The sequence below is a fragment of the Entelurus aequoreus genome, linkage group LG04 (genome assembly GCF_033978785.1).
Source record: "Entelurus aequoreus isolate RoL-2023_Sb linkage group LG04, RoL_Eaeq_v1.1, whole genome shotgun sequence".
In the NCBI taxonomy this organism is placed as follows: domain Eukaryota; kingdom Metazoa; phylum Chordata; class Actinopteri; order Syngnathiformes; family Syngnathidae; genus Entelurus; species Entelurus aequoreus.
The window spans coordinates 28,614,076-28,640,513 of record NC_084734.1 but is presented as its reverse complement, the minus strand read 5'-3'; the positions used below and the strand labels follow the sequence as shown (position 1 = coordinate 28,640,513).

Here is a 26,438-nt window from a genome sequence, read left to right as displayed (position 1 = left end):
GAGAAACTACATCTTGTGAGACGAGGTCGGCCGACACCAGAAGCTATCCCGGCGGTGAAATGGTTTGCCCGCCACTTTCACACGAATCAACCACCTACGACCAACTACCGACTACAAGGGGTCCCACTGGCTTATACGGCGTCGAATGGATCCTACAATTTGTAAGTTCAAATATTTAATTTCTTAATTTTTTCATGTTTCATACAATTCTTTTAATTTTGACAGTACCACATAAGATGTTTTAATTCCTGAAGTGGGTTTATTGAATGTTAAATGCGCCGAAAAATAGACTGTTTTGTACACTGTTGAGGGGATTCTATGCAGAGTAGTGTGCAAGTGAGTTTCTGTATAGTATCTCCAGCCGTGTCCATGTGGTGACATAGATTACGGTATTTTGAGAGGTGAAGTCAGACCAAGTGGGACATCACTGAAGGCCTAGGGGAGAAACGCACGGCCCACCACTGCTTTCACGAGGGTTATAAAATAATCAAAACCTGCGCCTCAGTCGTTAGAAAATAGACTTTAATCTACTAGTTGGGGCTAACAGTCATACAAGGCAGATACATGTCCAGACATTGAAATACTGCTCAGCTGAAAATAGTACAATAAATGTTTTCACAGCTGTTTGACAGCACAACGTGACAACAGTTTGAATAAATCACATCAAGTGATCAACATATAATTTCATACATGTTTATGTGTACAAATCTGTATAAAAAGAACAATAACAGACATCATGGGTGCAAACAGGTTTTTTTGCGGCTTTGTGCTATTTTATGACGCCAGCGTCACCACAAATCGCATCAACCGCTGTGACTGCCATCTTTACAGTCCGCTGTATCCTAAACTAAAAGGCCTACTCTGTGTGTTCAACTGGCATACAAACGGGCGATGGTGTCCAGTCTGTTCAGGGCGTTAGTGGGGGAGCACCAGGATGATATCAGCGTCGCTTGCAGACTTTCCATTGGTCCCTTTGGTAGCTGGTTTCAAGTTGTGATGAGGCACAGCAGGTGACAAGACGTAGACACTGGAGATGCAACTGGGGGTTTTCCAGTCTTGCCATGGACAGAGCCAGCTCGTGTAGCAGTAGGTGTTTGAGCAGAGTCTCCAAATAATGTCCAGCATGGAGCTCAAGTGCTTACTTAGAAATGTTAAATGACACTAGGGGGGTAGTTCAGTGTGCGTCCCTTCCCCGTCCGCCGCTGGTTTCATTTGGCATCGGTGGACAGCTGCTCCAGCAAGGGGTTGGCCTCGCTCTCGGGGGTTTTGACGCTGTCGGTCCTCACGATGCAAGTGGGCCGGTGGAGGTTGAGCATCACCATGAGCTGCTGCCTCTCAAGGCGGAGCTCTTCGATCTGGGCCTTCAGCTCTGAGTTCACCATCTCCAAGCGCTCCGATTCCTGAACGGACATGATGCAACTTGACTGTGTGCGTTTCTCATTTTGGGCTACTTCATAGATGTCTGCTGTCATCATCAGCAGTGCTTGGTCATCAACTCACCTTTTGGAGGAAGTCTGTTCGCTCCTTTTTCTTGTTTCGGCATCGTGCCGCTGCTACTTTGTTTTTTTCTCGCCTGCGTTTCCTCCTGTCTTCGTCTTCATCCATCTGCATAGCAATAGGAAATAATGGGAATTCCTTGTGTAGCAACATCCAGTAATTCTTGTTTTAACCACACGAGGGGGCAAAATGTAAACCAAGAGTTGAATCTAATGTCTGTCAATATGTCTTTCTGAGAAGCAGCATGCTCTGCAGCAATCGTTTTTTTGCCATAGTTCCAAAATGTTAAATGGTGGCTATAGACTGAGCATATCTTCGGTTTTTGCTTATTAGACAAAAGTCTTTGGTGTCACTTCCTCTATTTCTCTTCCCCGCTTACCTCCGTCTTGATTGCAAGCGGCCTCTTCCCCAGCCTCCCCAGGAAGTGCAGCGGCGAGAACATGGCTCCCAGCTGGTGGAAGTCGGCCAGCTTGAGCTGGTCGGTGAGCGTAGTGGCCGAGATGCCCGCCAGCGGGCCCAGGCTGGGCAATGAGCCCGCCGCCAGCGAAGGGTCCGGTATCTGTCCCGGCATCATGTCCAACCCGGCCACCACCACCGCTACAAGACACACACAGAGGATAGGTTTAGACAACGTTTTTTTAGTTTAAAAAATGTAACTGAGCAAGTTACAAAGAGCCCCTTTAACTTCTTTTTGCACAGTTAAATATGTTCAAAATAAGGACGTGGGGTATATTTTAAAAGGGTTTCACCTCTGCCCTTAAAAGGGGAACTCCAGTTTTTTTTAGAATTTTGCCTATCAGTCACGATCATTATGGAAGACATGAGGACGGATGTATTGTTTTCAATGCATTCTAAGTCTTAATCAGTTTACAGCGGAGCCAATGAGATATCTTCTATTTCGCCCATAAAACCATATAAGCCATCCAAAAAGCGCCAACAATACTCCATTTACAAACCCTGTTTCCATATGAGTTGGGAAATTATGTTAGATGTAAATATAAACGGAATACAATGATTTGCAAATCATTTTCAACCCATATTCAGTTGAATATGCTACAAAGACAACATATTTGATGTTCAAACTGATAAACGTTTTTTTTTTGCAAATAAGTATTAACTTTATAATTTGATGCCAGCAACACGTGAGAAAGAAGTTGGGAAAGGTGGCAATAAATACTGATACAAATGAGGAATGCTCATCAAACACTTATTTGGAACACCCCACAGGTGAACAGTCAAATTGGGAACAGGTGGGTGCCATGATTGGGTATAAAAGTAGATTCCATGAAATGCTCAGACATTCACAAACAAGGATAGGGCGAGGGTCACCACTTTGTCAACAAATGCGTGAGCAAATTGTTGAACAGTTTAAGAAAAACCTTTCTCAACCAGCTATTGCAAGGAATTTAGGGATTTCACCATCTACGGTCCGTAATATCAAAGGGTTCAGAGAATCTGGAGAAATCACTGCACGTAAGCAGCTAAGCCCGTGACCTTCGGTCCCTCAGGCTGTACTGCATCAACAAGCGACATCAGTGTGTAAAGGATATCACCACATGGGCTCAGGAACACTTCAGAAACCCACTGTCAGTAACTACAGTTGGTCGCTACATCTGTAAGTGCAAGTTAAAACTCTCCTATGCAAGGCGAAAACCGTTTATCAACAACACCCAGAAACGTCGTCGGCTTCGCTGGGCCTGAGCTCATCTAAGATGGACTGATACAAAGTGGAAAAGTGTTCTGTGGTCTGACGAGTCCACATTTCAAATTGTTTTTGGAAACTGTGGACGTCGTGTCCTCCAGACCAAAGAGGAAAAGAACCATCCAGATTGTTATAGGCGCAAAGTTGAAAAGCCAGCATGTGTGATGGTATGGGGGTGTATTAGTGCCCAAGACATGGGTAACCTACACATCTGTGAAGGCGCCATTAATGCTGAAAGGTACATACAGGTTTTGGAGCAACATATGTTGCCATCCAAGCAACGTTACCATGGACGCCCCTGCTTATTTCATCAAGACATCAACGTGGCTTCATAGTAAAAGAGTGCGGGTACTAGACTGGCCTGCCTGTAGTCCAGACCTGTCTCCCATTGAAAATGTGTGGTGCATTATGAAGCCTAAAATACCACAACGGAGACCCCCGGACTGTTGAACAACTTAAGCTGTACATCAAGCAAGAATGGGAAAGAATTCCACCTGAGAAGCTTAAAAAATGTGTCTCCTCAGTTCCCAAACGTTTACTGAGTGTTGTTAAAAGGAAAGGCCATGTAACACAGTGGTGAACATGCCCTTTCCCAACTACTTTGGCACGTGTTGCAGCCATGAAATGCATCCTAATGACAGCAGACATTGTACAGTAAGTGATTTTTTAAATGTATGTTTGTTGGCTCTCATAAAGTCTGCAGTGAGTAATAAGCAGTGATGTTGAAAAAAAGCAAACATGAGTTTTTTAATATCAATGCTTAAAATGATCAAAATACGTAAGTATAAAATGTTATTATACATGTGGCCGTTACTACATTATATATATACTTACATCATATACAGTACAGGCCAAAAGGTTGGACACACCTCTTCATTCAATGCGTTTTCTTAATTTTCATGACTATTTACATAGAGGATTGTCACTGAAGGCATCAAAACTATAAATGAACACATGTGGAGTTATGTACTGAACAAAAAAAGGTGAAATAACTGAAAACATGTTTTATGAAAATGGATAGATGGATGTTGTAGTTTCTTCAAAATAGCCACCCTTTGCTCTGATTACTGCTTTGCACACTCTTGGCATTCTTTCGATGAGCTTCAAGCACACCTGTGAAGTGAAAATTTTTCAGGTGACTACCTCTTGAAGCTCATCGAGAGAATGCCAAGAGTGTGCAAAGCAGTAATCAGAGCAAAGGGTGGCTATTTTGAAGAAACTACAATATAAAATATGTTTTCAGTTATGTCACCTTTTGTTAAGTACATAACTCCACATGTGTTCATTCATAGTTTTGATGCCTTCAGTTACAATCTACAATGTAAATAGTCATGAAAATAAAGAAAACACATTGAAATGAGAAGGTGTGTCCAAACGTTTGGCCTGTACTGTATATAAAACCTTAATGAAAGTGTTTGGATTTTTTTTTAAGGCTTTATTGGCAGAATAGAGAGACTCGCATAGGCTCCATTGTAAGCGGACTTTTGATCAAATTAATTTTTACCATTTAGAAAACAAACAAACAAAAAATCATTGTCTTAGCTAAGGATTGTGAATGATAGGCAAATTCCCCAAAAAGTGCAGTTCCCTTCTAAAGATTAAAACCTCCATGTCCCATTGTTTTTAGTTTCTTAATATCAATTAACTTATTTTTACTCTTTGATGACCATTAATGTTATTAATTAAATGTGGATTTATAACATAGATATAGCCATTATTTCTATGATCTTATTCCACTGCAATACACAAGTCAGTGTACTAGGTATGACTGCACGTTCAAGAGGAACTAGGATAATGTGGGGAAACTAGCTTCTCCGATTGTCACCCCTCTCAGGACAGGTTGCATGGGAGGCGAACAAAGCCCCTCTCAGACGGAAGCAACAAAGACCAGCATTGTGCAATGCCCTCTAACAGCTGACCGTGCTGCCGGGGGACGAGCTGACAGACCAGGATGGATTGTAAGTTACACTGATTTTTTGTTTTGTTTTCAGCACTGCTATTAGGCTTGATCCATTACAAAAGCCATAGAGGATGGGTTATGTAACTCTATTCTAATGTACTCCACCCAGCTTATGGGCTGCTCTCAAAAGTGTTTTTACAGTTGGACTGGAATTAACTGTCCAGCACAGAGGAGACTGATTGTGACGAGCATGCAGGCTGAAAGATGGCTGCCTGAAAGGTTTTTTTAAACATGGAATGGAACTTCCTGCATTACTATTAGAGACATGTGACGCTCCACCTGTGCCGGTAGTCAATGTCCATATTTTTCATGTGACCTCTTCTTTTAGTCTGCATGATTTATTCGCTCCAAGGACAAGTTAGTGTGCCGAGCCAGACTTCAATGATGCATTTTATTATTTAATTCCTCCCTTCTTTGGGGACTTCTCTCTCTCGTCCACTCCTTCACGTATACTCCCATTTACACTGCGCTTGGCAGCCGCATGTTTTTACTGGAGAGGTAAAGAACAAGACACGCTCTGGTAAAAATCTTTCTTAGACAAAATTGCCTCTCAGTGAATACTCCCAAGAGGGGCGCAGGAATGGAGGCCGCCAAGGACTTTTCGTTTTGCAAAGTGGAAGACTGAAAGGGAAGGCAAACTCTATTTATACAATGTTGCACTTCAATTATTCCAAAAAACATGTGATTCCAAGATGCAACAAACACAAATGTGCATCCTTTTAGCAATAAGTAAGCAAATACCCCAAAAAGGCACAGTTTCCATACAAAAAATGGCTGTTAAAGTCGCACAAAACTCCAAAGTGTAACATAAGTGTAGCTCAAGAGCTCAGTATACAGCCAGCGTCCAAAGCAGGGACGTCAAACATGCGGCCCTGAACAGGTTCAAGCCGGCCCGGTAAATTAGTTTGCTAAGTATAAAATTGAGCTGCATGTTTATAATAAAGAAATTGCTGTTCTAAATGTGTCCACTGGATGTCGCATTAGTAATTCTGTTAGGCAAGCAAATAGTTTAAACCGGGGCGAGCAAGTATACCAGGCAAGAGGTACACTGTAAAGCGGGGCTGTGACTCCCACCCCTCGACCCAACATAAAACAAACAGAAGTAAAATAAACAATTGGTTATTAAATTAAAAGTAAATATAAATTAAAATACTCATACTCAAAATCATTGTCTTCTGTGCCAATGTAAAGAAAGTGAACAGTGTGTGATTTAGTACAATACTGTCAGTCTTTTAAGTTTGTTGAAATTGTTCACACTGCACAGCTTTTATTTTTCTATAGATTGCCTCGAAGGCAAAACATAGTTTCCACCTCGGTTTGTTGAGTTAGCACAGGATTAATATGTGGAAATGACAAATGAGGTAGTTGATACATAGAAGAGTTTTTATTTATGCTTTATTTAGTTTTTTGTTCCATCCTAGATGGGCTGTGACTTTTGCTCTGTAGATACACTGAGATTAAGTCTAAATTCATTCTTCATGCTGTTTTTGAAACTGCACCTCAGAATTTTGTTTTGTCAAGAGGGTTATTTGTGATATGTACATTTTCAGAATGTGATTGTTCTATTTTGGGCCCAAGTAAAACAAAGAAAACATTCTGAAGTTGTCGTAGTTGTATTTTTAACTTCTTATGCCATGATTTTACCCGTCCGGCCCACGTGGGAAAATATTTTCCTCCATGCTGCCCCTGAGCTAAAATTAGTTTGACACCCCTGATCTAAAGTTTAAATTAGTGCTGTCAAATGAGTCTTTTTTTTCAATCAGAATAATCAAACTTTTGAATTGGATTAATCAAGATTAATCACAGGTTATTAGGGATGTAACTGTATCAAAATGTCACGTAACTGTTACATCTCTGATAACCTGGGATTAATCTATTTTCACAGTATTATGCCCACGGTACGATAATATTGTGGTATATGTCCAAAAAAAAAAAGACGAAAAAATGTAATAGTGTGTAAAATGAAGTGTCAGGAACACACTTACTGTAATTGAACACAATCTTAATGCTAAAATGTTCTAATCATTTTTATTATATTATATATTTATATTTTTAAGGGCAAATAACTGTACAGGAACATCTACCGTTTCAAGCAAATATAAAAAATTTAAAAAAAACTTACAGTTGATGTCTTTAAAGTGACTGTAAACGTCCAGTGTAAAACAATAATGTACACTTTAGTGTCTTTCTATTTTTACTGTCTGAGAAGCAGTGTCCTCTACAATGGACATTTCTCATATCAGTTTGGAGAATGATGTTACTCAGAAAAGTGAACTAACAATTTAACTATAATCAGGTAAATATTTCACAAATTGATGTTTGGCTTCTCTGGCTTTAAATATCTTTTGTGGGTGACTGTTTATAAAGTGGCGACCTGTCCAGGCTTTAGCCCCCACGCGACATCGAGAGAGACAAGCAGTAGAAATATGAATGGATGAATTGAGGAGTTACCAAGTCGCTTTTTAGTTTACTTGTATTTATTTATTTTTGGTGATTTCCCCCCAGCTGGCTGTGTCACCTTGGAAATGCTCGAGGCAAAAGTGGGAGCCCTTTGCAGAACGCAGACTTTCTTACCTCCGCCAAAGAGATCATGTTTTCGCAACCTAACTCAAGAAGGTACGCATAGATTTTTTGATGAAATTTTCGGGAAATGTTCACAAAAAAACAGTTCCTCTCATCCACTACGAACACTTCACTTCTTGCTTACGGCATTCCACGCCCCCACCTTGCCGGTCCCACACTGCGTGTGCAGAGCATTCTGGGAGATGTAGTTTTTTTCAGACCTGGCCAAAGCGAAAGCGCCAGGAAAAAACTACACTCATTAAGTTTTCGTTTGATACGGTCACATGTCACCGTATTATTGTGAAAACTTAGAAACGGCAACACCGTGGTATCTACAATCCCTCACTTACATATTTTAAAATAACAATATTTAGACACAAATGCAATTTTATGGTCAGAATGTCATACAGGAAAAAAAAATATTTTTTTACTCAAATTCACTACATTTACTTACTTAAATTGTGTCAACAGTTTAGCTGAAGTCCAGTCCGGCTGTATTGTGGAGTGAAATTTGCCAATGAGCACACCAGTAGGAGTCATCTCACTCATATATGCACTGGCGTATGTATTGACCTAATCACTGATTGTGTCCCGACGGGATCACCACCTTATCGTGGTGGGGCACTTTGCGCGTCTCCATGACCCCTAGAGCTATGTCGGCTGGAGTCTTGTACTCCTGGCAGGGTTACCCATGCCGAACAGGTCGAAGGGTAGAGTCCAGACTAAGAGTGATCCCGAAGACCTCAACGGTAGAACAGGCAGAAGATGGTAGCAGTGAGAAGCATCACAATGGCTGTAAAAGTGGACGAAGGCTAAGGGAGCACACCCTGACAGAAAAGCAAGCTGGTGGCAGCAAGCTTTGAGGCGGTTTCCCAAAAACCTGGATTCCGACAGCTTCCTGCAGTTGTAAGAAGATGCCGGTCGTCTAGGGTCTCCCTTGCCACTGGAACGATCTTCTTACAATCAACGTAGTGGCGTTGGGAAAAGCGCACCCCTCATGCCACTCTAAAAACCATCATTGCGCAGGTATCTTCTTTACCTGAGTCTCCGACCTCAAAAGTCTGACGGCGATGGAGCGTCCAGTAATGGGGGCAGGTTTGAATGAGCTGGAAGCTCTTAGCTGGAACTCTGCACGTCAGCGGCACAGGACAACGGTCGTTAGCAGCTGGGATTGAGTGGCAGCTGTTTCCGGCATCCCCCTTGCAAAATGCAGACATGTCACTTTGGTAAGTGCCTATGCACCAACTCTGCCATCCAATGATGAAGAGAAGGACTGCTTCTACCAGGCACTCGATGACATCCTCAGTCACATCCCGAGGAGTGACAAAATCATGTTGCTTGGTGATTTCAATGCAAGAGTCGGAAAGAACACGCAAAACTGGAATGGTGTGATCGGCGCCCACGGCATTGGAAAAGTCAACCCCAATGGCATGAGACTCCTTAGTCTCTGTGCGGAACACGATCTTACCATCACAAACACCATCTTCCAACAAAAGAACAAATATAAGGCATCCTGGATGCATCCCAGGTCCAAACACTGGCACCTGATCGACTATGCGATCGTGAGGAGGGCTGACCTCAAGGACGTGCTCATTACAAGAGCTATGCGAGGGGCAGACTGCTGGACCGACCACCGCATGATTCTGACAAAGGTCAGAATGCACATTCGGCCCCTAACACGTCACGGTGCACCAAAGAGGAAAACACTCAACTGTGCCAGACTCTCCAGCAGCGACACCCGTGACAACTTCCGTCGCTCCCTAGCTGAGAAGCTGGCAGACATTGAGCCGCTGATCACCTCAGAGTCTGGGATGGATGAGAAGTGGACCTCTCTATCCACCATCCTCTTTGACACTGCAGCCCAAGCCATTGGTTTTAAAACCAAGAAACACCAGGACTGGTTTGACCAGAATGCTGGAGAGATCTCCACCCTCCTGTACAGAATGCACAAGGCACACAGAGCCACCCTGAACAACCCACAATCCCAATTCCATAAAAAGCAATGGCAAGCCCTTCGTTCTGAGGCCCAAACAACTCTCAGAAAACTGCAAGATGAGTGGTGGATCTCAAAGGCCAATGAAATCCAGTCTCACGCTGATAGAAACGATATGCACAGTTTCTATGATGCAGTGAAAACCATCTACGGCCCCAGAAACTGCTCCCTGGCACCTGTTAGATCTGCTGATGGAACATCTTTAATCAAGGATCAGGCTATGATAGTGGAGCGGTGGGCTGAGCATTTTAACACCGTGCTCAACCAGCCCACCCCAGTGGACCCAACTGTCCTTGCAGAGCTCCCTGAACATCCTAGCTTGCCAGATCTCGACCTCCCCCCAACCTTCAAAGAAATACTGCATGCAGTCAAAACCCTGAAAAACAATAAATCCCCTGGACCTGACAGCATCCCGGCTGAACTTCTCAAGGAAGGAGGCTACCTCTGTACACGGACACTGTATCTCTACATTTCAGAGGTGTGGAGACGAGAGTGTGTCCCGCAACAGTGGAAAGATGCCAACATTGTGACCATCTACAAGAACAAAGGAGACAAATCCATCTGCTCCAATAGTAGGGGTATCTCTCTGTTGGCCATTGCTGGAAAGGTCCCTACCAAGGTCATGCTCCGCAGACTCATCCCCGCAATATCAGAACGGGTCACCCCAGAGTCGCAGTGTGGTTTTCGGAAGGACAGGGGGACAGTTGACATGATCTTTGTGACACGTCAGCTCCAAGAGAAATGCCGGGAGCAGCACAAGGACTTGTTCATTGCCTTTGTCGACCTTTCAAAGGCATTTGACACAGTGAACAGGGACCTACTGTGGCAAGTCCTGAAGAGATTTGGGTGTCCACCCAAGTTTCTCACCATCCTTGCACAGTTCCATTCTGGGATGATGGCCCGAGTGGTAGTTGGAAGACACAGCTCAGAGCCCTTTGGTGTGAAAACTGGAGTGAAGCAGGGCTGTGTGCTGGCTCCAGTTCTCTTCAACATCTTCCTCGTCTGTGTCACAACACTGCTACGTAGGGAGATGGAGGAGCAGGCTGGAGTTACCATAGACTTCAGGCTTGATGGTAACCTGTTTAACATCAGGAGGCTACAGGCAACTACCAAGCTGACCTCAGAAACCATCATTGAACTGCAATACGCCGATGACTGTGCCCTGGTTGCCCATACACCACAGGCTCTGCAAAACATCCTCTCGGCAGCTGTAACTGCATATACCAGAATGGGACTGACGATCAACACCCAGAAGACAGAGGTACTCTGTCAGTCCAGTGCTGACCTCCCACAATACCCCACAATAACCCTCACAGCAGCAGGGCAACAGCTGCTCACGGTGCCCACCTTCAAATACCTGGGGAGCATAATGTCTGACACCTGCTCAATGGATGACGAGATCCAGAACCGCCTCAAGCAAGCATCAGCATCTTTTGGTCGTCTAAGGAGAAGGGTTTTTCAGAATAGCAACCTCAAACTCCACACCAAAGTGCTGGTCTACAGAGCAGTATGCATCACTGCATTACTGTACGGATGTGAGGCATGGACTATCTACAGCCGCCATCTGAGAAGCCTGGAGACCTTCCATGTAAGATGTCTGCAGAAGATCCTTGGCATCACATGGAAGGACAGAGTGCCGCACACAGAAGTGCTGGAGAGGGCAGGCAGCTGCAGCGTGGAGTCCATCATGACCCAACATCAACTCAGGTGGTTGGGGCATGTCATCCGAATGCCCAGCCATAGACTCCCACGCAGAATCCTCTATGGTCAGTTACACCTTGGCCAACGCAGTGCTGGTGGGCAGAAGAAGCGGTTCAAAGACCAAATGAAGACCACACTGAAGAGATGCCACATCAACCCCTCTTCACTGGAGGAACTTGCTTCCTGCCGAGACCTCTGGCGCTCCCACTCCTCACAGGGAGTGGATTATATAGAGGAACAGCGCACACAACACCGTGCAGCAAAGCGTGCGAAGAGGCATGCTCGCCAAGCCACCCCTGCTCCCACCAGCACCTCCTTCACATGCCCGGTCTGTAACCGCATCTGTGGATCCAGGATCGGACTGTTCAAACATCAGCAGACTCACAAATAAAAGAAGATGGTCATCATCGCATCGATGGACAACCATAAGCAAGTAAGTAAGTAAGCACTGATCGCATAACAACCCTGAGCCTTTCAGGTAACCATCCGCGGTTAAGGCAAAGGAGGATGTGCAGTCTAAATAAATTGCGTGATTAATCTGCGTATATACATGATTAATGCGACCATTTTTTGTGATTGATCAAATGAGTTAACTGTATTTTTGACAGACCTAATTTAAATGTTTTGCCTTTTTTACGACCACAAAAAGCGGAGTTAAGTGAAACAACCATACGAATGTTTTACATTGGTAACTTCTTTTTATACTTTATACTTTTATACTACTATGGGGACGGCGTGGCGAAGTTGGTAGAGTGGCTGTGCCAGCAATCGGAGGGTTGCTGGTTACTGGGGTTCAATCCCCACCTTCTACCATCCTAGTCACGTCCGTTGTGTCCTTGGGCAAGACACGTCACCCTTGCTCCTGATGTGTGCTGGTTAGCGCCTTGCATGGCAGCTCCCTCCATCAGTGTGTGAATGTGTGTGTGAATGGGTGAATGTGGAAATACTGTCAAAGCGCTTTGAGTACCTTGAAGGTAGAAAAGCGCTATACAAGTATAACCCATTTATCATTTAATTTACTTGTAGAAATATTTTTTTTTAAATATGAAGTGAGGCTGGCTCGAGACTGGCTTCCCCTTTGCCCTAAAATTCCAAACTTGAGTGTTCAGTCAACAGTCTCTTTCCACTTGTATGTTCATTAAAGTCTAGAACTGAATGGTTTCACTTTTGCTTTTATTATTAAAGAGAAACGGCACCTTTTTTTTTTGTCATTCATCATGATTGTGAACGACAGGCGAAATTCCAAAAAAAAAGTGCAGTTCCCCTTTAAAAGACTTATGATGATTTTTATCGTTGTGGGATCTTTCTGTGTGGAGTTTGCATGTTCTCCCCATGACTGCGGGGGTTCCCTCCGGGTACTCCGGCTTAATCCCACCTCCAAAGACATGCACCTGGAGATAGGTTGATTGGCAACACTAAATGGGCCTTAGTGTGTGAATGTGAGTGTGAATGTTGTCTGTCTATCTGTGTTGGCCCTATGATGAGTTGGCGACTTGTCCAGGATGAGCATCACCCAAAAGGGACAAGCGGTAGATAATGGATGGATGGATGGACTTTTAAATGTTGGATAGTCTGGGTAAACATTGCCAAAGTGTCAAATTATAAGATTCATGCATTTTGGCGTGAGCTTGCACGCAATTTTGAATGAGTCTGTACGCAGGGTTTCGCAGTCTGGCTACGTTGTGATATCACAGCAAGGTTGACATACTTCTTTGGACATTTAATATAGAGGGGGCGAAGCTTGCTTCAGAGAGTGAGGAAAGACAAAAAAGGTAGGATAAAGCATTATTTTCATGTAATCTTGGTATGTGCATGATATCCCTGACATGCAACATGCAGTGACATAAATTCTGCCAATAGCAGTTTGTTTATGCAGTCTAAATGTATATTGTAGCTTCCCGGAAGAGTTAGTGCTGCAAGGGGTTATGGGTATTTGTTCTGTTGTGTTTATGTTGTGTTCCGGTGCAGATGTTCTCCCAAAATGTGTTTGTCATTCTTGTTTGGTGTGGGTTCACGGTGTGGCACATATTTGTAACAGTGTTAAAGTTGTTTATACAACCACCCTTAGTGTGACCTGTATGGCTGTTGACCAAGTATGCCTTGCATTCACTTGCGTGTGTGTGAAAGGCCGTAGATATTATGTGACTGGGCCGGCACGCAAAGGCAGTGCCTTTAAGGTTTATTGGCGCTCTGTACTTCTCCCTACGTCCGTGTACACAGCGGCGTTTTAAAAAGTCATAAATTTTGCTTTTTGAAGATACCGATTATTTCCGATATTAGATTTTAAAGCATTTATCGGCAGTCCGATATTATTGGACATCCCTAATACATACATAAGTACATACATACATACACATGCATTTTTAACTGTGTTTTATATATAGAATGTTCTGTACTTATTGTGATTTTTATTATTTTCACTATATTTTCTGTTTTAAACTGTATAGCCCGAAAACTGTGTTATATAAATCAATCCAACTTGACCTTAAAACTTGAGTGTTTTTACATCCTAATTAGAACAGTGGTTCACTTATTTTTTTCACTTGTATGACCTTAACAACACCTTAAATCATGTCTTGTAAAATTCATATCAGGAGTTCCCATTCATTTGTGGCGACCCACCACAATTATATTCGGATCACCACAGAAAGATTTGGCGTGTTCGATCTTCTCACAAACACATTATAATGGGACTGTCTGTCTACCGGCCTTTCTAACCAACTCCGTACAGTAGATGGTATGGTAACTCTGCTTCTTAATACACCTCATACGGACATCCCACTTGGTCGCACATTGTCACGCATCTATTCATCAATATATAGTTATATACTGTATCAGATGGACAATGACGTGTACATTATCTTTCAAATCAGCGCACACTAACATGGAGCACATTAAACCTCATGAATGTTAGTTTCAAACGTTTGTGCAAAATGAAAAATTAAATCAACACCAAACCTAAAGTCAATAACTTTATGTTCTGTTATTAAAAAAGGTTTAAAAACATGAGCTAATGTGACATTTCTTATGACACACATGCTGAGTTTTGCATCACGGTTTATTACGCTAATTAGAAGATGATGATGTCATTTAGCGCCCGCAACCCAATGTCACAAGGGAAAACACTTTGCATGAATATTTGACCCGGAAACATATTTTGGAAAAAAGTGTTACAAAATCGGTATAAATGGTACGAGAGCAGCTGGTCAGTTTCCACTGTAAGAGAAAGTGACACCACAACATGCCATGAGAACACTCACTAGCCATATTCTTCATATTTTGTGCATGTGTATGGAAATTAGACTCCCATGCACATCTTATTGTGGAAACACTGACGTAGTTTCCAGCCTGAAAAAGATTAGATTCCAACTACAAGGACAGCGTGAATAGAGTTCAAGCGCATGAAAACGCACGCTGTGTACACAAACATTGCATCAGATCATGTGTTCCCATAGCTGCCAATTACAAGAAGTGAGTTATGCGCCATTCCGCAAGAGTTATTGTCATGTTGTAAAAACAACTCCAGCTGTAACTCCCGGCTTTTCACTTTAACACTTTTCAATATTTCATATATTCTGCTTTTCTAACTGCCTTGCAAGTCTCGGAATTCCCCTCTAGACTCGTAAGACACAAAGCACTCTGTGGTGCGCCACTCCACTCTAAACGTGTGTCAAATGTTTTAACCAGTTTTCATGAAGATGGGTATTTTCTTTTCCTGCCAGCTGTCAGCGTTTGATGATGCAACGGCGTTACTGTGCTTTTGCAGCCGAGCAGAAAAGCCCGTGCCGTGCCTTTTGGGCGCACGCTAGCCTCAAACAAAGACACCTACACAGGCCCGGCTGCAGCCTCTCTCGGGCCGAGCAGGGAGGACACCGGCCAAAGGGGTGTAGCAGAAATGTCCTGTTTTAGCTGTGGAATAGAGGACCGTGCTCAATGTCGTTTCTGGCCACGGCCCAAAACCAATCTGACTGGGCGCGTGTGTGTGTGTGTGTGTGTGTGTGCAGACAGTGTTTCCTGTATGTATCTTTAACTCCACAAGTCGCTTCGCTCGCCAACCCTCGGCTCACTTTCAGCTCAGTCCATTTCCTGAGTCATTCCTGAGAACAATTAGCAGCGCTGTGGAATTCCTTCCCAATAGCCAGCAGGACGACTGGCAGCCCCTATTATCCACATCCCCTATAGCCACGCTGAATGAGGGGGGGTACAGGGGTGCTTTCAAAGGCCTCTCATTACCTTTTATAGACGCTTTTTTTTTTTTTTTAAAGGGGCCCACTAAAGGCTTAAACTCAACAAGTACGATAATTTTAAGCATTTGTAGCACAGTTTGGTGAACCAGGCTGGTAGGGCTGGACGATGATGGCAAAAATAATAATCCCGATTATTTTGAGTGATACTGATATCACAAAAAGACCACTATTCATTCATTTGAACAGATGAGTATTTATTGTACCACCAAAACTTTAAAGGCCTACTGAAACCCACTACTACCGACCACGCAGTCTGATAGTTTATATATCAATGATGAAATCTTAACATTGCAACACATGCCAATACGGCCGGGTTAACTTATAAAGTGCAATTATAAATTTCCCTCTAAACTTCCGGTTGAAAACGTCTATGTATGATGACGTATGCGCGTGACGTCAATCGTTGAAACTGAAGTATTCGGACACATTGTATCCAATTTATCGCAAAATTCCACAGTATTCTGGACATCTGTGTTGGTGAATCTTTTGCAATTTGTTTAATGAACAATGAAGACTGCAAAGAAGAAAGCTGTAGGTGGGATCGGTGTATTAGCGGCTGGCTGCAGCAACACAACCAGGAGGACTTTGACTTGGATAGCAGACGCGCTGTCCGACGCTAGCCGCCGACCGCATTGATGATCGGGTGAAGTCCTTCGTCGCTCCGTTGATCGCTGGAACGCAGGTGAGCACGGGTGTTGATGAGCAGATGAGGGCTGGCTGGCGTAGGTGGATAGCTAATATTTTTAGCATAGCTCTGTGAGGTCCTGTTGCTAAGTTAGCTTCAATGGCGTTGTTAGCAACAGCATTGTTAAGCTTCGCCAGCCTGGAAAGCATTAACCTAGTAGTTACATGTCCATGGTTTAATAGTATTGTTGATTTTCTGTCTATCCTTCCAGTCAGGGGTTTATTTCTTTTGTTTCTATCTGCAGTTAAGCCCATTGCTATCACGTTAGCTCCGTAGCTAAAGTGCTTCGCTGATGTATTGTCGTGGAGATAAAAGTCACTGTGAATGTCCATTTCGCGTTCTCGACTCTCATTTTCAAGAGGATATAGTATCCAAGGTGGTTTGAAATACAAATCCGTGATCCACAATAGAAAAAGGAGAGAGTGTGGAATCCAATGAGCCAGCTTGTACCTAAGTTACGGTCAGAGCGAAAATAGATGCGTTCTGCACTGCACTCTAGTCCTTCACTCTCACTTTCCTCACCCACGAATCTTTCACCCTGGCTCAAATTAATGGGGTAATCGTCGCTTTCTCGGTCCGAATTGCTCTCGCTGCTGGTGTAAACAATGTGGAAATGTGAGGAGCCTTTCAACCTGTGACGCCACGCTACTTCCGGTACAGGCAAGGCTTTTTTTATCAGCGACCAAAAGTTGCGAACTTTATCGTCGATGTTCTCTAAATCTTTTCAGCAAAATATTGCAATATCGCGAACTGATCAAGTATGACACATAGAATGGATCTGCTATCCCCGTTTAAATAAAAAAAATTAATTTCAGTAGGCCTTTAAATATAATTTAAAAGAACGACCAAATAAAGTGATAACGAAAAGTAAAAATAATAATGATTGTAACAATAAATTAAAAATAATAGCAATAAAAAAATTCAGTTTTTCCGTAAAAAAATTTTTATTCTATTTTTTTAAAATCCTATACTTATTTTATCACCATAGGGCATGTGTGTCAAAGTCAAGGCCCAAGGGCCAGATCCGGCCCGTGAATGAATTATCTATGGCCCTCGGGATGATATTTGATTAGTATTAGAACCGTCGCCTGCTGCTGTTTTGCACACACCTATACTCCATCAGTGTTGGCTTTAGGAATTTTCAAAATGGGGTCCCAGGGACCCCATCAATCATAAAAATGGGGTCCCACAGTAAATTTTTGGGGTCCCACTTTTTTGTAACCGTTTTGAAAACAAATGATAAATGTACGCATTATCCTGTTATATCTCACATTCTATATTGTGTTTTGGAAAATAGTTGTCATAAGCATTACTTAATTCATTTTAAAAAAAATAATACAAAAGAAAACATTTTTATGCATATGTAAATGTATTCAGGCATAAACTTTCATTCACTTTGTTCTTTCCTTCATGGATCTAAACTTTACTGCTGCCGGTAATTTTTTCTATATTTTTGTTGTAATATTTTCAGTATGTGTTTGTTCTATTTTTGGCCAAAGTAAGACAAAGAAAACAATCTGAACTTGTCTTTATTTTTTAGTTTTAATGCCATTATTTTAATAGTCCGGCCCGCGTGTGCACAGATTTTCCTCCATGCGGCCCCTGAGCTAAAATGAGTTTAAAACCCCTGCTGTAGAGTATGTGCGTTTTTTGTCATAAATAAAATGTACTGGCCTGGCCCCACTATGGACTGGAGTCTCGCTGATGTGTTGGATGTCAGACCCACTCGACATCCATTGCTTTCGGTCTCCCCTAGAGGGGGGGGGGGGGGTGTCACCCACATATGCGGTCCTCTCCAAGGTTTCTCATAGTCATTCACACCGACGTCCCACTGGGGTGAGTTTTTCCTTGCCCGTATGTGGGCTCTGTACCGAGGATGTCGTTGTGGCTTGTGCAGCCCTTTGAGACACTTGTGATTTAGGGCTATATAAATAAACATTGATTGATTGATAATAAAATGTTTGTTAATTAAATGCAAAAATCCTCACACTGATTAGTTTGATACATTTTTGGACAATTTTGACCAGTATTTTAAGTCATAGCATTCCGTTCGTGGTTAAGTTATGCGGAAATCATATGGCCTTACTTTTTGTTGTTGAGTTTAGTTCTTGATTAGGCATACTAGCACAGCTTTAAGTAAAAGTAGCGACAACTCACACGCTCCACTAGCTCAGGAATTTGCATGCACAATGGGCGGCCCATTAATCAGTTAGTTTTTTCCCCGATTTTAACATTTTCATGATTGTCCATCTATCCATTTTCTACCGCTGGGGTCACGGGGGGGTACTGGAGCTAGGGGTGTAACGGTACACAAAAATTTCGGTTCGGTACGTACCTCGGTTTAGAGGTCACGGTTCGGTTCATTTTCGGTACAGTAAGAAAACAACAAAATGTACAGTAAATTTTTTGGTTATTTATTTACCAAATTTGTAAACAATGGCTTAATCCTTTTAACATTGGGAACACTATAACTTTTACATTGGGAACACTATAATAATTCTGCCCATGTTAATCAACATTAAACTGCCTCAAGTGTTTGCTCAGATTAAATAAAATGACAAAACTTTTCTTCTACATATAAAAAGTGCAACATTAAACAGTTTCAAGTCAACTCATCATGCTTAATTTATTACAGCATTTGGGAAGCCTGTAGTTGATTTTTATTATGTAAATGTTATAATTTTATCAACATGTGATAGCAGGGAACCTGCCATTCAAAGCTTTTCTGTCCGTAACACACACACACACACACACACACACACACACACACACTCCGCAAAATGAGCTAACGTTACGCTAAAAGCTAATTAGCCTTCACCTCAAGCCAGGACTGCAAGCGAGCTGAGCTGCAGTTTAAAGTTTCTAGAACGTCAACGGGCTCATAGTGATGTTACTAGTAGTTGACTGGGAGGTGTTTATTATAATTTGGGAGAGTTCGCTGCCTGGTGCTCACCTGCTAAACACCTACCTGCTCGACGCTGAAGCATTGACTACATGCGCTCTGAATACGCACTGCTGATTGGCTGTTACCGCTTTGAATACGCACTGCTGATTGGCTGTTACCGCTTTGTGTGTAACCAATCAGATGGTTGTGTGGGTGGGACAATGCTGGGGCTGTTTTTCTTCTAAAATTTAGTGGGTGCACCTTATAAACCGGTGCGCTCTATAGTCCCTAAAATACAGTAATCCTCTCTGTCGTAATTCACCACAATTCCTGTACTCTAAAACAGAGTTGGGCAAATATTTGGACTCGGGGGCCACATTGAGAGAAAAAAATGTGTCTGGGGGGCCTAGGTGTATGTGTGTATAAATGATATATACACATTAAGCTGTTAAAATCTGCTGTACAGTATGTGTGTTTGGGTCCCTTTTTTTCAGGAACACTAATACCAAAAGTCACAATGTCCGATAGAGTTCTAAAAACGTTGTTACCTCAAAAAAACAGAATTGAATTTTACAGTCTTTTACTGAATGGGACACCCAAAATGTAAATTAAAATAAAGAAAGTGGGATATACAATATTGACTATGAACAATAAAACAGTGACTGAATATTAACAACATATGAACATCGCTCCTCTTTTACTTCTCAGACCAGCTCCTCGATAGTTGTGTATCTTTTACAATCACGCAAAACACAACAAAAATGTAACAAACAGCAAAATATGAATGCAAAGTGTAATAAACACCTACAATATGATATATTATCACGTAAAAATCTGCTTCTGCATCTGTTTCTGACACATGGCCACGCCAAACCCCGCCCACTCTGGTTTGTTCCTCGTCTGAGCTGCTGTCATGTAGATTACCGTAATAACTCGTACAACCCCCAAAAGTGCAGATTTGAAATACTTTCTATAGTTCAAGACTTACGGTCATTTGAAAACAGGACTGCACATCATAATGGCGGCGACAGTTTTGATGTTAAAAGGTCTAAAAAAATTATGTAGAACGTCCGGTGGGCCAGGTCTGCCCTAAAAAGATGCCGGACAATTTGGAACACTTTCCAAAGAAAACTATTTTTTTAAATGCATGCCGTGTAGAACTGTACTACAGTGCAAATAGGGCTTTTGTGATTGAAAAGCAGCAGATGATACTTGTTAACCTCCTGAGAGCCAAAGTCCTCTGTAGTGGACACTTGTGTTTTGCCTAACAGGGCTGTATTAAAACAAATGTCCACTGCAGACGAAGCCGGTTCTCAGAAGGCTATAGCCCACATCAGTCCAACTTATTCTACCAAGTGCTGCATCCAGAAAAGTCAAAGCATGCAGGGGCAATTTTTATATTTTTTCATCCATCCATGCATCCATTTTCTACCGCTTGTCCCTTTCATTTTGTAAAAAAAAACAAAAAAACAGACATTATATACAGTACAGGCCAAAGGTTTGGACACACCTTCTCCTCATTCAATGCGTTTTCATGACTATTTACATTGTAGATTGTCACTGAAGGCATCGAAACTATGAATGAACACATTTGGAGTTATGTACTAAACAAAAAAAGGTGAAGTAACTGGAAAAAAAATTTATATTCTAGTTTCTTCAAAACAGCCACCCTTTGCACACTCTTGGCATTCTCTCGATGAGCTTCAAGCACACCTGTGAAGTGAAAACCATTTCTGGTGACTACCTCTTGAAGCGCATCGAGAGAATGCCAAGAGTGTGCGAAAAAGTAATCAGAGCAAAGGATGGCTATTTGGAAGAAACTAGAATATAAAACTTGTTTTCAGTTATTACACCTTTTTTTGTTAAGTACATAACTCCACATGTGTTCATTCATAGTTTTGATGCCTTCAGTGACAATCTACAATGTAAATAGTCATGAAAATAAAGAAAATGCATTGAATGAGGTGTGTTCAAACTTTACTGTACTGTATATTCAAAGACAAAGCATGTCAACTTTCCATTAGGTGACAAAGATATTGTTTTAGTTATGAGTATCAGTATTTCAGCTTTATACTATTTTTTCCTAAAATTTTACTGTAGATTTTTTATTTTATTTTGACAATATGCTGTGGGCCGACAAAACGTAAGCAGCGGGCCGCAAATGGCCCCCGTGCCACAATTTAGTCAGCCCTAATATAGTTTATACTAGAGCATAGGTGTCAAACTCAAGGCCTGTTGGTCAGATCTGGCCCGCCACATCAATTTGTGTGGCTCCCAAAAGGGTGGAAATAATATGTTAATAAAGTACCTTATCTTTTCTCAATAAATGTATTACAAAAATAAAAGTACTGTGTGCAATTACATATATTTTCACTTTAAATCATCTCTAATAATAAAACAAAATATTATATCATCATACATTTCAAAACAATGTTTTTGTTCAAATAAAGATAATACTTAAATATCTTATGATTTAAATCCAACAAATTGTTCATGCAAAAATTTTACAGTAACATTTTTTACAGTAAAATTCACTTACGTACCGGTATTCAATATAGAGTAATAATACACTATAAAAACACAACAACCATATATTTACAGTATAAAATAACTAACATGAATTTTTCCATAAAAAAATTGTGGTACCGTTTTTTCCATTCCATTTAATTTAATGCCATTTACTTATTTATTTTATATGGTGATGTGGGATCTGAGCCAAGGATGTCTTGTGGTTTGTGCAGCCCTTTGAGACACTCGTGATTTAGGGTTATATAAATAAACTTTGATTGATTGATTGATTGATATATGCTGTAAAAAAAAAAAAAGCAAATATTACGGTAAAATTGTGGCGACTGAGCTGACAGTTTTTAACAGTACACAGATTTTGTTTTGTACAGCTTGCATAAAAAAAGAAATAATAATCAAATACATAGACAATTATACACATGTTTTATATACTGTATACATTTATATTCATACTGTATATTATTCCCTGTTAAAAGCGGCCCTCTGAGGGCAACCATAACTGCGATGTGGCCCTCAATGAAAACGAGTTGACACGCCTGTACTAGAGTATGGTCCTTTTAAGCAAGCAGCACTGTTCCGCCTACGATTTGCATGGATAACGCTGCTAATGGCCAGCTAAATAGCGTTACATTAGCAGCAGGACAGCGTATAAATGGCAATGAATCAAAAACAAAAAAGCAGCTTGATTCGAAAAAATTAACAAAAATGGCGATGGGGGATTGGACTGGGACACCTTGCAATGGAAAGAGCTTTAGTGAGGAAAAAAACAGCAGACCAAAAGTATTTGTTGGCTAATTTATCGTTACTCCAGACCAGAGTTCCTTATTATTGCCATTTAATCAAAAAAGTCATACACACTTTTCAAGTTGCAATTAGCCGCTTTACCAGCGTTCTACCAGGTCTACTTCTCGACTAAAAAGGGAACACCAGCATCTCTGGCCCTTATAAAATGTTCACCTTCAGGCCACCAGTGAACAGCCAAGGCACACTTGCAAGCTTTCAGACATCATCATCATTAAGTCAGGCCCGGTGTGTTGACTTAGAGCCTTTCGCAATCCTCCGAGGAAAGCGGGAAATTTGTCTTGAGGACAGGAAACGTCCAAATATACAGTATGGACATTCCTGCCAGCCCCTCATCCTATTTTCTTTGGCTGCCATGACATTCCTCGTATGATGAGGCTTTGCGGTCATTAGGCGAGGTGACGGGTCCATGAAGTCATTGGCAGAAAATTAGATCTCTCTTAATTTCCATTGATGACCAAACTTTATATATTGTTAGCGACGGCAGCGTGTGGTTGTTAGTTTTTTGAGCCCATCGGAAAAAAAAATATTTTGGACAAATCCAAACACAAAGCATGTGCGTTGCTGTGTGATGGTTGGCTTCATTCCTGCCTGTTCCGAAAGTGTATTTTCTGCATCTTGGGTGGTCTTGGTTAAATTATAGCTATTTTGTCCCCCGCCATATTTTTGGATTAGGCCTCGGGCTCAGACATGGATTAAATAAGAGAGCCATTTTCAAACGTATGGCATTGACACCCGCGAAAAATCCAGCGCACAATCCCCTACAATAAGATAATGACCAAGCCCAGAAAATGTGATTTAATGCTGCCTGTTGAAGCAACGGCCGGGATTATGTAACGTGTCACTTTAATGCCGTTTGATACTTTGTCCTCGGTTTCGTCATACTCCAAAGCAGACTGTGATGAAACACTGTTCTGTTTGTCTTCCAGACCACAATGTTTATACGCAGAAAAAGGTGCATTTGTTGCGGGACATGTGGAAAGGCTTCTAAGGCCAACAATGCCCTACTGATAATGCGATACCCCCCCACCCTCTATCTCAACACCACCGCTGGTACCACCGAGCTCGCTGTTGCATAGTTGGCCGGCTCGCCTGCAATGCGTCTGCAGTCTGTGCACTGCGGTGCAGCCCTGGCAATTCCAGCTCCCCGCAGTTGCACTGGAAGGCATTTCTACTTAAAATAAACACCCCCACTCTTACCGCCCCCACCCGCCCACGTCCAGCCTCTCAGCACCTTGCCTGTCAAAGCCTTCGGCCATCAATCTGCCGCGGCAGTCCGTTTTACAACAAAACTATCCGCTGGATGTGCCCGGGCAGGTGCTGAGGGGGCATTTTGTACCTCGTTTGCCTAAAGCACACATGTAAAGGCGGCATGCAGCAGCTGGAGTGCATTGCATCACACATTTGGAAAACACTGAACCTATGAACCGGCAAGTCACACAGTCCCATCGTTTTTCCCATTCAATGTCCGGGACATTACTATTTAGGCCTTTCCGACCTTACAATAGAGTTCATTCATGTCAACACAGGCTTTTGCTGAAAACAACATATCAGTGTTGATAAATAACTGTACTAATAAAAGGGTGTTTTCAAATTCCGTCACATACTCAGTACTACCTTTAAGTAACCTACAAACTTTTGTGCTATTACAAAATCTTCAGCTTTAGTCACACACTGCCAGTTAAAGCTCCCATCCCTTATTGCTTAAACCAGGGTTTTTCCACCACTGTACCGCGGCACACTAGTGTGCTGTGAGATACAGTCTGGTGTGCCGTGGGAGATTATCTAATTTCACCTATTTGAGTTAAAAATATTTTTTGCAAACCAGTAATATTATAGTCTGCATATTACGTGTTGTTGTTGAGTGTCTGTGCTGTCTAGAGCTCGGCAGAGTAACCGTGTAATACTCTTCCATATCAGTAGGTGGCAGCCGGTAGCTAATTGCTTTGTAGATGTCGGGAACAGCGGGAGGCAGTGTGCAGGTAAAAAGGTGTCTAATGCTTAAACCAAAAATAAACCAAAGGTGAGTGCCCCTAAGAAAAGGCAGGAAGGCTTTGCAGAACGAAACTAAAACTGAACTGGCTACAAAGTAAACAAAAACAGAATGCTGGACGACAGCAAAGACTTACTGTGGAGCAAAGACGGCGTCCACAATGTACATCCGAACATGACATGACAATCAACAATGTCCCCACAAAGAAGGATAAAAACAACTGAAATATTCTTGATTGCTATAACAAAATAGATGCGGGAAATATTGCTCAAAGGAAGACATGAAACTGCTACAGGAAAATACCACAAAAAGAGAAAAAGACACCAAAATAGGAGCGCAAGACAAGAACTAAAACACTACACACAGGAATACAGCGAAAAAAACTCAAAATAAGTCAAGGCGTGATGTGACAGGTCGTGACAGTACGCCTACTTTGAGACAAGAGCTATAGTGATGCATGGTTGGTTATGCTTTAAAGTCATATCCAACAATTGCGACAATGACTTTTTATTGTCAACTGAGTTTAGTTTTTTAATGATTTCTGCTGGTGGTGTGCCTCTGGATTTTTTTCAACGCAAAAAATGTGCCTCGGCTCAAAAAAGGTTGAAAAACACTGGCTTCAACAACAAAACTTTGCACTTACTCAGAGAGAAGTTCTTCTGCCAATGGTTCGACTGTGTCTGCACACTGTGACAAGGGGAGAAAAGTGAAAAATTATTAGCATCAAGTCATTTTTGTATAAGATGTTAACAGCAGGGAACCACGATGGAAAAACATTATTTTTAAGACTGATGGACCTATTTAACTGATGTGAACACTTTATGCATCCTTTTTTTTAAAAAGCCTCACTAAAACCAAGCTAATTGCTGGAAATAGGTAAACTAGCCAGCCGAATCCCATGTCACAAATGTGTCTACAGATATAACAACATTATACGCGAAAGGACGTAGCTTAAAGTCGAGCTGTATCAGTTTAAATCTAAAAAGGGGTGAAAATTGAGTGGAGTCCGGCGCGGTCGGCTCGCGGCGTTACGTAACTGTTCACACGCGGGGCAACAAAAAACATGAAGTATAACAACACAATGTGTACATATTTCCCACACAAGTTGTCTTTAAACTAGGACAACTGTCTTAAAAGTGACACTCGTAACGACTAGTTGACACAAACTTTAAAAGTCATTAGCATAACGTGTTTTTTTACTGGATTTGATGGAGAAAAGCCGTCGAATAAAAAAGAGCACATATAAGCTACATGGATGATATTAAGTCAATGATATAACATTTAAATGTGTACAATAACAACACTATAGCCACTTAGCAAACAACACAAGGCGCCGGGCTTACCTGTTGTGCGCCCTAAATAAAGGAAACAAAATCCGCAGAGGATGGAGCAAAAAAAAAAAAAAAAAGACAAAGATTTATTCAGTGTGGGGGGAATGTAGGACTCGGCGGAGGGTTCGGGGACTATCTGGAGTGGTTGCGTCAGCCCGCTTATGTAGTGGGCCAGCTCTGGGAGAGCGGAGGAATGCGGAAGTGTCGGAGCCTGACGTCAGCTTGCATGCTGGCCGAGGTTGGCTAAGCCCCGCCCCTAGCAACCGAAAACAAACAGCGCCAGAGGAAAACTTTCAAGCAATAGATTGCGCATGTAAACACACACACACGTACTTGCACACGCTGAATTGTACTTAAAGTCACCGGAAGTCAACTCTAATTCTGTTTTTAGACATTTTTAAAAACACTATTGCTAAAAAAACAAACATAAAAAGTTGAGTTGAGTTATTTGGAACATGCATGCATACAACATGATACATCACAGTTTCCAGTTTCTGTATTCAACATGTTCGAAAAGGAGTAGGAAGAAGCAGAGCTTATTTAATCCTACCCCTGT

General features: G+C 41.9%; 1 protein-coding gene across 1 annotated transcript; it reads right to left on the bottom strand.

The window, feature by feature from the left end:
• Positions 1–505: 505 nt before the first annotated feature.
• On the bottom strand, positions 506–26,037 carry LOC133648443 (jun dimerization protein 2-like). Its single transcript, XM_062044540.1, has 5 exons — positions 25,895–26,037; positions 25,195–25,238; positions 1,877–2,094; positions 1,501–1,605; positions 506–1,400 (listed from the first exon to the last, which is right to left on the bottom strand). The coding sequence occupies exons 3-5, from the start codon at positions 2,069–2,071 to the stop codon at positions 1,209–1,211; spliced, it is 492 nt and encodes a 163-aa protein (XP_061900524.1). The 5' UTR covers positions 2,072–2,094; positions 25,195–25,238; positions 25,895–26,037; the 3' UTR covers positions 506–1,208.
• Between the last annotated feature and the right edge of the window lie 401 nt (positions 26,038–26,438).